This window comes from Larus michahellis, chromosome 8 (assembly GCF_964199755.1).
Source record: "Larus michahellis chromosome 8, bLarMic1.1, whole genome shotgun sequence".
Lineage (NCBI taxonomy): Eukaryota > Metazoa > Chordata > Aves > Charadriiformes > Laridae > Larus > Larus michahellis.
In genome coordinates this window covers 28,324,236-28,339,773 of record NC_133903.1, presented here as the reverse complement: position 1 = coordinate 28,339,773, position 15,538 = coordinate 28,324,236, and the positions used below count along the sequence as shown (strand labels likewise).

At 41.1% G+C, this 15,538-nt stretch overlaps 1 protein-coding gene across 1 annotated transcript in view; it reads left to right on the top strand.

Moving 5' to 3' along the window:
- The window catches only part of PLA2G4A (phospholipase A2 group IVA), an 85,479-nt gene that overhangs the window by 47,446 nt on the left and 22,495 nt on the right, over window positions 1-15,538 (top strand). The window contains exons 7-10 of the mRNA XM_074597824.1: window positions 537-574; window positions 2,714-2,855; window positions 9,869-10,005; window positions 14,704-14,926. Coding sequence (XP_074453925.1) covers window positions 537-574; window positions 2,714-2,855; window positions 9,869-10,005; window positions 14,704-14,926 — 540 coding nt within the window. The remainder of the gene's footprint in view (window positions 1-536; window positions 575-2,713; window positions 2,856-9,868; window positions 10,006-14,703; window positions 14,927-15,538) is intronic.

The window sequence follows — 15,538 nt, the reverse complement described above, 5'->3', positions numbered from 1 at the left end:
TTTGAGCGTATTTAACTCTGGAAAGACCCTTGGGGTGGCTCATGTGGAACACAGAGCAGTCCTTCCCTTACAAGACTTCGTTTCAGGTACCAGTTGAGTACGATGTTTACCCGGTGAACTGGGAAGCAAATAGCAGATAGACTGTGGCTGGCAGGAGAAACAAAGGACCATAAATGTGTGAAAACAATTGGATCCCTTCAGGCCAAAGATGAATAACACTGTCAAAAAGGGATTGTTGGTGGAAGAAAGCCAAGACAGTGGGATCTGATGAATGAATCAGATGAATGAAAGTCAGGACCTAGCAGCGGTTTCCTGTGTGTTCAGTGCTAGGGGTGTATTTTGGAATTGCATTGTGGGCTTTTATTAAAAAAGTTCTGTAGAAAAGAAACTCATTCGTGTATTTCAGAGATGTCCTCCTTTTTAGAAATAGTAATTTAAAGAAAAATTGTGGCAGTAATAGTTAATGTCCCAGGTGTGTTTGTGGTTTTTTTCCCCTCCGTAAGTGGTGTAACCATATTTAAATATTCCTTCTTTAGGTCACAGAAATGACTTTGGAGTTGTCTCTTGAAGTATGGTAAGTATCTCATATTTTAAAAAAAAAAAAAGGTGGAAAACGTATTAGCAGCAAGGTATTTTTTATTTTACTCTGTTTGTTAGCATTTTCTTAAAAAGATGTCAAGTGGAGTGCAAAAAATCCTTGTTTTGAGATAGAAATACCAAGTACTGTAAAGCCATGAGACTTTAAAATTGAGGATTATTTTCACATTATAATTCTAGCATTGACTTAAACACCATTACTTGTGCTAATAGGTGTTCACTTTCCAAATGTTTGCAGGAACGAGGCCATCATAAATGAATTTCTCATCCTGGTTTATCTTAAGTGCTTTCCTTTTCAAGGGCTTTTTCCTCTAATAAACTCATAGCCGTCGGGTTCAGCTGTTGTCATTATTTTACCTTCTCTGGTGGTACCTCCATCTCACGTTAACTTTCAGCATATACGGATACTTATTACAAAGCTGTCCCTGGGGTGTATTTGAATGGTAATACCATGCTGAAGTCAAAGGTGAAGTAGGGCCAGGATTTCACCATGTGTAAAGCGAAGTATATGCCTACCGGGTTTTCTTTTCCTTTTTTTTTTTTTTCTTCTAGATTTCTTTCTCCCTCTTTCTTAGCCTATCTAGGTGAAAGACCAAAAATCACCTTGAGGCATAATCAGAAAAATCTCTTTTAAGTCTGAAAATGAATTACTGAGAACAAGGCATTTAAAGAGTCTTTTTTTTTTTCCTGTAACTATCAATAGCAGTGCTGAGCACTGTAACTGTAAATTTAGAACTCTCTCATAATGACTCTGGAGACTGACAAACATCCCCCAGGGATAATTTCTGCTCACCGTTTTGTCCTAGTAGGCTCGCGTGTGTGGGTGGTCCTTGAGACCTCCCCTAAAGGTTCCGGGGCTTGTACATTAGAAGTATTCCCTATTGCTGGCACCACATGAAGAGGAGATGCTTGGTTCTGCCTTGCTGCTCTTAGGCAGCAGGCACTGAAATACGTTAAACTGGAGGATCTGATCCAGTTCTGCTCTCTGGACATGTAGATTTTGGATTCTGCATGGACCTGTTGTTCATGGCATCCTATATATATATTTTTTCATGGAATGTTGCTTCTACGCAGTCTTTTTTCCCCCTTTTTCTGAATCACATTATTTTATTACATAATAGTTTTTAAAAAAATCTGAAGAATTAGTATCTGTGCCTAAATAGATCCATTTCACTATTGTATGCTTTTCATAAGGACTCTTGAAAATGCTGCCTTGGAACCAACATGTCGAAGTATCCACAAACATTTTTAGCTCATCCTTGTAAATTGGGAATATAGTGTGGCAGGTAGCAGAATGAATCTGGGTGCTGCTCCTCGCTGCTGCCGGCTCGAGGCAGTACTGCTGGGAGGTGCAAGGCTCAAACCCTGGGAACGACATCCAGGCTCAGGGAGTGATCTAGGCCAAATTCTTCATCCTGCCTTGATACCTGAAATGAGAAAGGGAAGCTGAAGCTGTAGCTTTTATTTAAGGCATTGAGGTCGTTCTGCAGCCCTATGTACAGTTTTGAGCACACAATGTGGAGGGAAAAGCTAGAGAGAAAAGCTTTTTCTTCTGTGGCCAGCCAGTACAATTTGTGATGAGATCTATACGGTTTTTGATTGTGAGACTGAATGGATACAGAAATAAAGTTACCCTTTCCTCCCTTAACATGAACCTCTGACTTAAGAAGAGTATATGGTGGTAGGAATGGGTGAAAATGATTCATTGCAGTTCTTTGTTCAATGGATAAGCAGAGAATTCAAATTTCTAGACTGTAAATTTTTACTGTATGTGAGTGGTGAACTCACTCTATTTTAATTTATTTATTTTTTTTTTAAGACCACATAATACACCACTAGAAGCTGCATATTTTGTTTGGTTTTCACTAGTGAAAACCAAATCAGGTTTTTACATCAAATGCACGTCTTAAAAGATGCAGCGTGCCGTTGTTCTTTGCGTCCATCACTCCATGAAATCAGCTGATGCAACTGTGTCGCATGACTAATTGTCATTTTATTTTATTTTATTTCATCCTTTGTAAGTTAATGAGAAATTTACTCTTATTTCCATTCATTTCCCTGGGTGATACTTTTAATTCTGTTTTGAATTATGGCTTTTGTCTGTTTTGCAATATAGCTCTTCAACCGATCTCCGGTTCAGCATGGCTCTGTGTGATGAGGAGAAGAAATTTCGGCAACAGCGAAAAGATAATATCATGCACAGTATGAAATCATTTCTGGGAGAGGAAAACAGCAAGAACTTGACCACTTCCCGTGATGTAAGTTTGGAGAGTTCACATCAAGATTAGTATCACCTTTGGAGTCCTGCCTTTGTCTCTCAAAGGAATGAATCAGATGTATGAGGTAGAAGGGTTCCATGTAAAGGCAGATGGCAGAAGCAAAAAAAAAAAAATGCTTTTTCCTCTACGCGTATGCTATATTTAGGCTGGAGAATAATTTTTCTTGTGCTCTAGATTTCTAAAGTTTAAGGAGACAAAATCTGTGCCAAAATGAAGCTGTGCTTAAATAAGATAAACCCATTATGTGCAAAGGGACGATACTGTGTGAATCCCATTGTGGTATAGAAATCACAGCTTTTCATTTGCACCTTAAACAAACTGCTGTAACTTTTACCTGGTTCTTTATTGTTTTAATCCTTAGGAGGGTGTGCCTAGGTTAAAACTGGGCAAAGGAGATAAATCCCTGCTCTTTTCATTTTGCTCTGATTCTGAGTTCTGTGCTTTGTGCAGGTGTTGGTTCTGAGCTGAGAATGGCCTTGGCCTTCATGTCTCAAAGATTAGGCAGGAAACGAGCTGGTTTAATGTTAGAGTCAGCTTAGAAATTATTTTCTTTCTTTCCTTTCTTCTTTTCCTTTAGCCTATTTTATAGGATTAGGATTGGGAAGCTTATTTCTTAGAGAATGTGAGAAACGGCAGCTTTCATTGACTCGCTGGTGCTCTGTGCCGAGCCAGCGGAATGTTAAGCCAACAGATCCGGATGGAGCGATGGTGGGTTGGGTCCCATCAAAGTGAGGAAGGCTGCTGAACCGTATTGACCTTTTCAGTGATTTCATAAAACACTGCATTACTTGGAGTTAATTAAGGATACGCTTGGTACAGCTCCACTTGTTTTGTTTTGTAGCTTTTCCATCCTCCTCTTTCTTCCTTGCTTGTTCCCTATCCTGTTCTGCTCCTAGAACTGTGACAGGAAGATTGTCATGTATGTGGGGACTGTCAAACAATGAATAGAGGCAAGAGGCAATGAATTAGTTTGGGTCAGTTAATTTATTGATAATGATTCCTTTTGTGCGTTTTTAGTAGAAGCAGAAAGTGACAGTCTTTTCCAGAAACTGAGAATTCCTTCTAAATTTCTATGAAGTTTTGAGCAGGTGGTAAGCGTGTTACTGTTGTAAACTTTAGAACTCTCTCTTGTATCGTAAAACGTGCTTGTGCAGCTTTTTGAGGAAGAGGAAGGAATTTGACAAGTGTCGTACGTATTTTATTTGTAGTGATACAAATTGTGCATATTGTGAAGGAACAATTTCAAGGTTCTTTAATTTCCTGTTCAATTAGTTTAATCTTAATACATGCGAACCTTATGAGAGTCGATACTTGTGAATGTGGCATTGGTCTGATCTTCTGCAGCAGAACAAAGTCTTTCCCAGAAAGGATGCGGATATTCTGCCAAGATCCAGTTAGAACTGGAGTGATACTCAGCGCCTGAAGTGTCAGTTCTATGCAGGTGGTATGTGTGCATGATTTATTGTAAACGCTGGCTAAGATTTCATATTCTTTTTGTCGTCATCTTCCTTTGCTATCCCTCGCTGTCTCAAATACTGAAATTTTATCAGTTAAACTGCATCTTCCAAGACCAGACGGTAATCTCTAATTGTGGGCTTATCAACCCTAGTAAGGACTGAGGTAATGTGATCCTCCCCTTTTTTGTGTGCCAAGTGTGTATTTCTAAGCTGACTTGTCAAAATTTTTAGCTGCTTCTAGCCATGAAAAAAACCCCTTTTTGTTCAAATTAAAATCTAGTTTTGTCCTTCTAGCCTGTTATTTCGACTTTTATTGCTACAGATGGAAGATAGCAGGAGCAGGAGGATTTATAGGATGTTTGTAGCCTTAACGTGGCATCAGAAGTTGGGAGACATAATGAGTATTCTTAGCTGCCTATGAGTCATTGTTTAATCTTAAACAAGTCACTTTCTCAAAGTTCACCTAAGTTTCTTCAGCTGCGAATAACAGCACATGTGCCTTGCAGGGATGCTGAGAGACTTTAATACCTGTGAAATAATTGCACATCCCTGCATGGGGAAGTGACTACTTCCAGATTTCCTTACTTAATCTTGAGGCACATTCTGAAAACGCAGAGGATGAGATTTCTCATATCTGTGTTATTGCTCAGGTTATTTTTATAATTTTTGTTGCTTTAAACAAGTTTCTAAAAGTACCATAGTCAATTAAAGAAAGCATATAGTTCTCTAAAACGAGATTTGCAGAACAATTTTTTTGATAATCCCCTGTGTAGCTCCTGGCAATTTTTTTTCCCAACAGAGGTATTCTTGTCCAGATTTTGTGCACCGTGTTTCTAGGGCATTTGATTAAAACCATCTGCACCACTCATTCCCAAACCAAGATTTAATATGTTTTTGCTTTTTTTGCCAGATTACTGGAAAATATGATTGAATTGCCTTTTTCAGAGCTCGGTTTTCATAGAATCATAGAATTGCTTAGGTTGGAAGGGACCTTTCGGATCATCTAGTCTAACCATCAACCTAACTTTGACCCTGTTTTTTCTTAAACATATCTTATTTCCCAAATCCTTTTCGTTTTTGTGCCTGGCTTGGAGATGAAGCAATTAGTGCTTGTTGAGATGAGGTGCCCGTTGATCGAAGTGGAACTGTGTGATGCTGAGCTGCTCCACACCATCCATGGGTCCTAGAAACAGTACAGATGTATTGACTAAAGGCTTCACCAGCGTTGTTCAGTCCTGTTGAGTGGAGTTTGTTTGGACGATACCTAAACTGGTTTGTTCAAAACTAGCTTGGGTCCCCCAGCGTTGTGCCGTGCAGACCAGCCATAGGAAAAAGGAAGCTATGCTGGCACGGCCTTTTGGTTGTTCAGAGCAAAACTACAGAATTCAATTCACATTTTTGCTGTTGACTCACCGCATCACTTTCTTGTGAGTCACTTACCCTTTTGGTCTAAGTTTACTAAGCCGCTGGAATGGCTTTAGTACCTCTGCCCCAGTTTTACTGGTTGCGTATGAAGGAGTTGGGGTTCAGAGTGCCTCAGAGAGTGGCGTGCGTCAGTACACAGAGGAGTGTGCCTGCCTTGATATCCTATCTTTTCTCCATTCGTTCTCAGTCCTGAGGTGGCTTCTTGGTTCTTTTCCCTTTGTACTCTGTCTGCAGCTACTCCCCCCTGCCTCTGCCCTGTATATCCCAGAGGGCAACTTGTGAGGTGATGGGTGTATGTTAACTTCAAATTTTATCATGTCTTACCCTTAAGTGTTTTGGAAAATGAATTGCAGCTAAAAAAACTGCTTAAACAAACCTACCTACTTGTAAGTGTGCTTTACCTTCCTCTGCAAAGCAGGAAAGGGCTCTTAACCTCCATCATCTGACTTATGTCTACAAGTCAACTTCTGTTCGATTGGCTGAAATAAATGAATGGAAGTGTGCAGTAGATGCTTCTCTTATTTTTTTCACCATTTAAAAGCTTTATTTGCTGTGGGAAGCTTACTTAAGCTGCTGCCCTCTGCTCCAGAGCTCCTTAGTGGAATTTCATTTCTGGCAATAAAGTAGTGATTGCAGCTCTTCGTATTTGGCTTTAGTATTGAGTGGAAATGAAGATATACTATACATCCACCTACCTCTTGGTGTACCCACCCTCCCCGAGAGCAGGAATCTGTGAGTCCCAGAATCCCTGTGGATTAAGGATAGAGGCAGCGTTTGCAGTCAGGATGGTAGTGACTCTTCTTGACATTCTTTGTTGAGTGTCCTTATGGATTTCTGTGTGTCCTGAAGAAAACTCAGATTTTCCCTTGTGCTCATGCCACTTCACCGATGAATAGATTTGTTGAATAGTGGTGCTTTGGAAGCATTCTTGCATACTTTTTCCAGGCTTGCACCTGCAAACCACTGTCTTCATCCTGTTGGGATTTGCCTGTGTAGGTTAATTAGGTAGTGTTTGTAAAGAGCTTTCAAAGCCTAATGTACATTATTAAATTTGTGATTAGTAATACGGCTCTTCTCTTCAAAGCAACTGCTCCGTTATTGGGGTGTTGGCGTAACACAATAGGCATGTGCTAAATCTTTACCTTTGTTTTGTCATTTTTTGATAGATAGCTATCTCTGGAGGTGCATGACGAATGCTGATGCCAGTAAATACCTGTGGTTTCTATTACTAAAGCTTAACACTTAGGAAGAAGATAATCAAATAGTCTTACAGCATCAAGAATTAGAATTTTTTGTGGAATGGAAGCCTCGAGAAACGTCTGGACTGACTTGGTCATTGTGCATGGCCATGTCCCTGTGGTGGTGCGTTCTCAGTCCCCAGAGCAGTTTCGCGGCTTGGACCGTGGAGTCTGCAGAAAGCAACTGAGCTCGGTAGTTATGTGGCTCCTTTTCTTATAATTAATCCCATCTATTGGCACCTTAAATTGTGTTTCAGTGAAATTTTTGACTGATGACCAGTTTGATCAGATAGGGGCTTTCTGCACAACCCTGTCATTCTTTTTACACTCAGTAACAACCGAGAGGTTGTTACCTTATCACCACTGAACAGTGGAAAATTCTTCCAGGTTTTGGAAACTGGGAGCCAGATGGGACCTGTGCTTAGGCTAAAACACTTGATGGGTAGCAAGTAAATTTTTACTTCTGTTTGTTCTTATTTATTTATTTTTATCTTGTGTTCTTTCTAGATACTTGGGGAAACTATGCAGTGGAAGGAAACAGCTTTGAAGTCAGGGCTGGGAAGGCTGGGAAGTAAGAAGCAAAGAAATATAAAATAAACGCCCTGCAGATACATTTCAGTATAGTGTCACCTGTAACTGGGTCTGCTTTTGCTCGCTTTGCTGTCTCTTGGAGCTGAGTAGGTGTGCAGATACACATATAAAGTCTCTTTACCTCTCCTGTCATTTTTGCAAGGTAGTTGTAAATTTGAGACTGTTGACATGCTATGTAACATCAGATGTTTTTATTATAAAATGTGTTTTTAAAGCCCTAGCCAAAATATTATTTGTCTCTCTTCTGTTTCTGATTAGTAACTTACGCTGCTCTTGGCTTTATCACAAAGATACAGTTTGGATTAAAGCTGGTGTTTGGATTGCTTTAAAAATTTCTGTGGTCTTGTAACTAAATAGTTTATTTAATAACTAAATTTAATATCATCTCTATTTTGGATTATGGGGAAGAAGGACCGACATTATAAAATTCTGAGTATATTTTTATTTAGAAATCTTGCTACAAGTGGAGACTTCTTCAAATAAATTCTAATTCTTCAGATACCAGGCAATTAGAATTCTAAGTATCAGGGCATTGTGGCTCTGATACAACTCACTAATGCTGAGACCTGACCTGGTTTATTCACCCAATCTGCAGACTTACTGGTTGTATTTTAATGTCTGAAGCTGTGCCACAAATCTGTGCGAGGGAACTGACCTTGAAATTCTATACGTTATTTCAGTAGACAGGAAGCTAAGGAGGGTCATAATGATAGTATTTGACTTTCACTATATATATGTATTTTACTACTCAACCTGAAGGATCAGGAAAACCAGCCATTACCTTTTGTACCATGCATTCCTCCTGCATTTGCAACATTTGCAGCCTTTGCTCACTTAGGTCCCCTCTCATTGAAGTTAGTCTAAAGTCTTTCTCATTAAATTAGCAATTCTGCTCATGAAGGTGCCCCTCGCTCTGTTGGTCAGGTGGGTTCTTTGTTTTTCTATGGACTATCTTCACAAGCAAGCAAGGCTTCATGTTCAAAAAGCCAAGGTTCTCACTAGTGACACCTCCTGAGCAGCGTGATAGCATCTGCTTGAGCCATTCTTCTTCCAGACTGGAAATATCAAGTCAACAGGCAACAGCCCCAGGTGCCTGTGCCCTTCATTCTTGCTCCAAGAGGGGGCAAAGCACCTCTCATCTCCTCAGGGTTTCCTCTGCTTCTGTCACTGTTGCCCCTGTGGATGAGTAGTGAGGAGTACCATCTGGAAGGCCAGGTGAGACTCCGCCATTTCTCCATGCCATCATGGATCTGGAGTCTGGGCAAGCAGCAGACCTCCCTAAACAATCACTCTGGCTGGCAGGTTGGCCTGTGCCCCATAGAAGAGGGAGTCATCAGCTGCTGTCACTTGTCACTTTCTTATCTGGTAACCTATGATGTCTGGTACAAAAATCCTTCCTGAGAGCATTTGTTCCTTCTCTCTCTGTTCCTTCTCTGTTCCTTCCTTCTGGCTCTGAAGCGCGGTAAAGAGCTGCAACTGGAAAGGGAGACTTCTCTCACTGCTAGAAGGAGCAAGCTTCCAGCTCCCCCTCTGCTGGGAGCTCGTGCTTTCTTCCTGCCTTTGTATCGCCTCAGCCATACCTTCCTTCTTGCCCACGCGGCAGCTAGGCACATTTAACTTCCCTTTATAGCCCTGTGTGCCAGGTGCTTTCTTACACGGCATCTGTTTGCACCTCCTGGTTGCTAATGGTCCCTAGGTACAAGATAATAGGGAGCTGGAAGGAAGCCTGCCCTGCCCCTCTCTGGAAATTTCCACCTTGGCAGACAGAACCTCTCATGCTGCTGGCTGGTTCCTGGCTTCCCTCACTTGTGATGGGCAGTGCTCTCCTCCCGTGCTGCAGTCCAAAAGGGCTTCTGCCATCCAGATCTTTAGGAAGCAGAAGGGACCGAGTAAATGACATACCAATATTGTACATCACACTTGGACCCAGAGAACCTAAGAGGGACAGGTAACTTCATGGGTGGGATTATGCTACTGCCCCACTCTATACACAGTGTTTGAAAGTTGTATCTCAAAGTGCTTTATTAAAGTATTTTGTCATTCTCTTACACATGTACCACTAAGAGACTGCAGAATACCTGCTTTTTGGTTTGTTAAACTTTTGTGCACGGGTTTAGAAAAGCATTGGTTTCTTCTCTGCTCTGAGGATCTCTGGATGGTGACCTATTAATTACACAAGGCTGGCGTGTTTGTCCAGTGGTTGATGAATAAAGTTTATTTAGTACTTTCAAGTCTTTATCAGAATTAATGTGATGATATGCTGTTCTTCTTATCTATGCAGGTGCCAGTGATAGCGATACTGGGTTCAGGAGGTGGATTTCGTGCCATGGTGGGGTTTGCTGGCGTCATGAAAGCACTTTACGAATCAGGAATTTTAGACTGTGCAACTTACATTGCTGGTCTCTCAGGATCCACGTGGTAAGGGGTTTTTCCTTTGTTTTTCTTTTGTTTTTCTTCAGTTTTTCAAGAATTTTCTTGAGCGTTGACTTATTTCTAACGTTATAATTTACAGCAAACTTTATGCGTTACACTATTAGTAGAGAAAAGACACACAGAGCCAGCAGCCTTGCAGCAAAGCAGGTCAGTGGAGCAACTCTGCTGGTGGAGGTGTTTCCCAATGCCTGGAAGGGTGAGACCAGCTCAATCTCCAGGTGACCTGCCCAGGAACTTTCATAGCAGGCATGGATGGAAAGAGGTGTTACACACCTGCACTCATGTTTCTGTATTAACAGCTGATGCTGTACATACTCAGAGACTGTAACAGGTTCTTTCATCTTGATAACCAAAAAATGAAGAATTCAAGCTGTTGGTATAAATCCAAAGTATTTTTTATGTTGCTTTATTTTTCTGATGAAATGGAAAAAAACCCAAAAAATCCTTGCGATTTGAAGGTGATGACTCATTCAACCCAAAATGGATTGTATACTCTTGGGACACTTTTCAGAGATTCTCAAAATCACGGCAATATCTTTTGCTCCGTTTTAGACTCAGTAGTCCCCGTCTCAGTGGGTTTGCTGGGGATGTCTAGGACCTGTTCACTGATCCTTTCTTAGCATAAGCCAATTTGAGCAGATGTGTTTCAGCTTGTAGGAAAGAATACACTGACTGCCATGCTGCAGGGCTTCCTGCTATGGATTGCCACTCTTTAATTTAGAATCACAGAATGGTTTGAGTTGGAAAGGACCTTAAAGATCATATAGTTCCTCCCACCAGACCAGGTTGCTCAAAGCCCTGTCCAACCTGGCCTTGAACACTTCCAGGGTTCCACAACTTCTCTGAAAATTACATCGCTTCTTAAAATAATTTGTTAGTCAGATCAGATGGGAGGAAAGATCTTCCCAGATGTCTCAATTAGAAAGCCCTCATCAGGTTAGTTATGATGTTGTCCTGTCTGACTCAATGAATTCTTCAGCCCATTAACAGAAACGTCACCAGGAGAAAATCAGCCTGATGTCACTGTGTGAAAGGCACTTTCTGGGTGTTACGAGCTCAGGGCTCCGGAGGCAGCAGAATGCTTTGAAGCCCAGTATTATGTCTGCCTCAACCACTCTTCTGAATGAGAGTTTTCTCTTCTCCCTGACCAGTGCTATGAACCTGCAGCCTTTTGTTGTCTTGGCTTTTGTAAAAATTGTCCCAAATTACACTTATTGCAAATGTTGAAACTATTTGTTTTGATGTGTCTTAAATGAAATGCTGCAACATATTTAAAAGCTGTGTAATTTTCATCAAAGACATCTGACAAATTCAGTCAAAATTTCCTAACTGTTTGGACTCCTTAACACTGCATTTTTTTCATTAAGTGAAAAATTGCAGACTTTTTGTGGTCTAACTTTAAAACTTGGGTTTAATGGTCAATGGATCAGGTTGCAGTAGAGGATGTTACATCTTAAGAAACTTTTTAACTTTTCAAGGGAGTATCCCAAATGTCACAAAATACGATTTTATCATAACCAGAATTTATTTGTGTACCAGTTTGAATACTGGAGCTGCATCTGAATCCAGTTTAGGGCCACCTAGTATGAGAAAGGTGTTGACAAAGTGGATTAATTCCATCAGAGTACTTCCGCAGCAAGCAGGGGACTGGAGCAGATGAGACAGTGAGGCAGTTCCATTCATTTAGCCTTGAGGAGTAGGCAAAGGTGGTGGTGGTGAGAGATCTTACTGTTATCTTCAGCTGCCTAATGGGTAGCTGCAAAGAAAGCGTTCTTTTTGGAGACACACAGAGGAAGGACAAGGGTTAATGGCCGTAAGTAACAGCAAGACAAATTTGATGAGCTATTAGGAAAATTGTTTTGCAGTGTGAGTGGCCAAGCAGTGGAGTGTATTGCTGCATCTTTATTTGATTGGACTGGGTAGAATCATAGAATCATTTAGGTTGGAAAAGACCTTTAAGATCGAGTCCAACCATAAACCCAGCACTGCCAAGTCCACCACTAACCCATGTCCCTCAGCACCACGTCTGCCTGGCTTTGAAATACCTCCAGGGATGGTGACTCCACCACTTCCCTGGGCAGCCCATTCCAATGCTTGACAACCCTTTTAGTGAAGAAATTTTTCCTAATATCCAATTTAAACTTCCCCTGGCACAACTTGAGGCCGTTTCCTCTTGTCCCATCACCTGTTCCCTTGGGAGAAGAGCCCGACCTCCCCTGGCTACCCGCTCCTTTCAGGGAGCTGTAGAGAGCGAGAAGGTCTCCCCTCAGCCTCCTTTTCTCCAGGCTGAACACCCCCAGCTCCCTCAGCCGCTCCTCACCAGACTCATGCTCCAGACCCCTCACCAGCTCCGTTGCCCTTCTCTGGGCCCACTACAGCACCTCAATGTCTTTTTTTTTATGGTGAGGGTCCCAAAACCAGACACAACACCTGAGGTGGGGCCTCACTAGTGCCCAGTACAGGGGCACAATCATTTACCTAGTCCTGCTGCCCACACTATTTCTGGTACAAGGTGGGGTGCTGTTGGATAAGGTGCCATCCTCTCTATCTGACTCAGTACATGCTTTGTGCGAAAGTAGAACTTGACTGAACAAAGACCTGAGCAACCTGATCTGACTTTTAAGTTGGCTCTGCATTGAGCAGGAGGTGGGAATAGAGACCTCGAGGTTCCTTCCAATCTAAATTACAAGTTTATATTAATGTCTCACTTCTTTGAGAGTAAGGGAAAAAGACTTTTTTGGAATAGCTAAATATAAATCAGCATGGAATCTGCCTGGGATGAGTTTTATTCCCTGGTTTAGCTCTAAGGAAGCAGATGAATTTTGGTTCTGCACATTCTAAGGAAATACTCTAATACCAAAGTTGTTAACTCTTTTGGAATAGATAATGATCCATTCTGTTCCATGTGGGTTTTTTTTTTTCAATTATTTTTCACTTGCGTGAAGCTTCTTCCCCTCTCCCAGCCTGGATAGAAAGCTTTCAGAATGCCAGAAGGTTTTGAAATGCCGGAAGTGTCTATGAACTAGAGTAAGTTTCTTTTTCAGATTGAACTATGAAAGGTTCTCATCCCTGGAACATACGGGTTTTGTCACTAGAGGTTGGGGGGGCAGATTTATCACTCTCTATTGAGAGACCTGGATGTACTTTTATCAAATTTGCGAAAAGTGGAAGATATCATCTGTCTGGATGAAGAGCAATTGAATAGTGCAATGCAGTGTGAAAAAAATGTAGCCCACATTCTGAAAAGGTGTCAGTCAGCTGGCCACAAGGCCCTTTTTTGGAAACCCCAGGTGTGAATACATAGTTGATGTAGTGTAAACCTATACAATCTGTATTAAAATAGCAAGATTATCTGAACTGATTCTATCAGAAACGTATGTTGGAAAGATTTGTATTTAAACAAATTTGCTTTTGCTGTCTTGGTGGTGTCACCTATTCAGACGTTCCTTGCTTGATGAATAACTAAGTTGACACTTTGGCACTCCCTTCCTTTTCTTTTTTTTTTTTTTCCATGCAGTCTATTACTTGAGAATAATGCTGCTTTCTTTTTTCTTTTTCTGAAGGGTGGAGAATTCCTTCTCTGGAGGGAGAGGCAGGTTTTCACTTGTTCACTCAGATGCATGCCTAACCTCGGAGCAATGCATTTACCTCCCGGATTGTTTCTGTTGTCTTGCTTCAACCTTGTACTGAATTCTTCATCCTGCATTTTCCCTTCTCTGCTCACGTGGGAGCTTGCTGCTGTGTGTGTTCCACCCGCGGCCTGACGTGCACGCTAAGCTTTAGAGGCTGCGCAAGGACTAATGAATCAAGTTCTTACATCATGCGTGTGACAGAGTTCACCATGCTGTCAAGTAAATTGCTGGGCAGTGATCTCAGGGCCAGGCTCAAACAGTGTGTATGTGCAGAATTATGCCTGCAGCGTGGTATGTATACCTGAGCCAGCTAATTGAATAAATAACAGTGAAATGAGCGGCCAGTAGATTACGACGGCCTATCTTGCGTCTTCACCCATAGCACTACTTAAGCCAGCCAAGTGCAAACCACAGTTGTCTGCATGCGCGTCTGAACTCTGTTTTGAGTAAACAAAACTTCCGTTTCCAGAGTTACTTGGTGACAAAATCAAGATTTGCCTGATAGGCCTCTTCTGAATCCTCGGAGTCAATTAGATCTCTGCACAGGTTGCACTTATTGTGCTTCATCTTCCTATGAAAACATCTAGATCCTGGAAAGCATGCTATATACTAATATATTTTAGGAATTTTTGAATAGTGATAATGAAATGGAGAGTGACAGAGAGCGAAAGAACTGCATGTATATGCTTACAGGGCCTCCTGTCTGCCACACTTATGTACGCTGCGACAACTCGAGAAGCTGTATTTTCAGCTTATGGTGATTCTGTTCATTGTCCCTTGAACAGATAAATGAGCAACACTTTAATCTTCTACATCATACGCATTATGGAAATATATATTGAGTGTTAGATTGTATGCTTACACTTAGAACAAACTGCTTAGCTTTCTGTACCTTGAGAAAAAAGAAATGACAATTTACTGTATAAACGGTGAGTAGATTAATCCGATTTAATCAGTAATCGTATCAAATGATTTATGAGCTTATTGTGTGTTTCAGGCAGCTGACATCGAACACGGCTTTGATACTTACAGAGCCTGTTTTCTATTGCAGGTACATGTCAACTTTGTATTCGCACCCAGATTTTCCAGAAAAAGGACCAAAGGAGATCAATGAAGAATTGATGAACTCTGTGAGTCACAACCCACTCTTGCTGCTCACTCCTCAGAAAGTCAAACGCTACATCGAAGCGCTGTGGAATAAGAAAAGCTCAGGACAGCCTGTCACCTTCACAGATATCTTTGGAATGCTAATAGGTGAAACACTTATCCATAATGTGAGTTCATTTTTTTATGATTATTAGAGTTGTGAAACTATTGCGTAATAACCACTGTTACTAGGGTTTTTTGAGATGACCTTGGTAACATTTAACAAGTCATGTTTAGCAATAGGAATATTTAAGATTATAGCTGTGCAGATACTGGATAAGAAACTTGTAAAATGCTTTCCTTGCTCTGGGACGTGTTTCTGAATGGTGCTCATTTCTTTAAGAGCTAGGAAAGCATAATGCGTTCATATGCAATGGAAATAAACTCAACCACTGGGTACTTGCAGCAAGCTCTTAGCATCCTGTATCATCTGTCAAAATTACTGCTCAAGCAGTTTGAACAAAAAAAATCTGAAATGCTGTAACCTCTGCATGCACGTTTCGCTATAAGAAAAGCAGCATTTACTTAACCAAATACTGATTTCAACATGCGAGATCCACATCTCTTTCTATTATTGGTTGTTTTTCTGAGAAATGAGACAACAGCAGGGCTTCATATTGTTGTATTTTATTATTGACAAATCCGAATGGACTGAATCAGGCACACAGACTTCAAATGAGTCAGGTGAGCAGAATTTGGATTAGATCTTATCATAAGATTGAAATGTGTTAATAGATGTG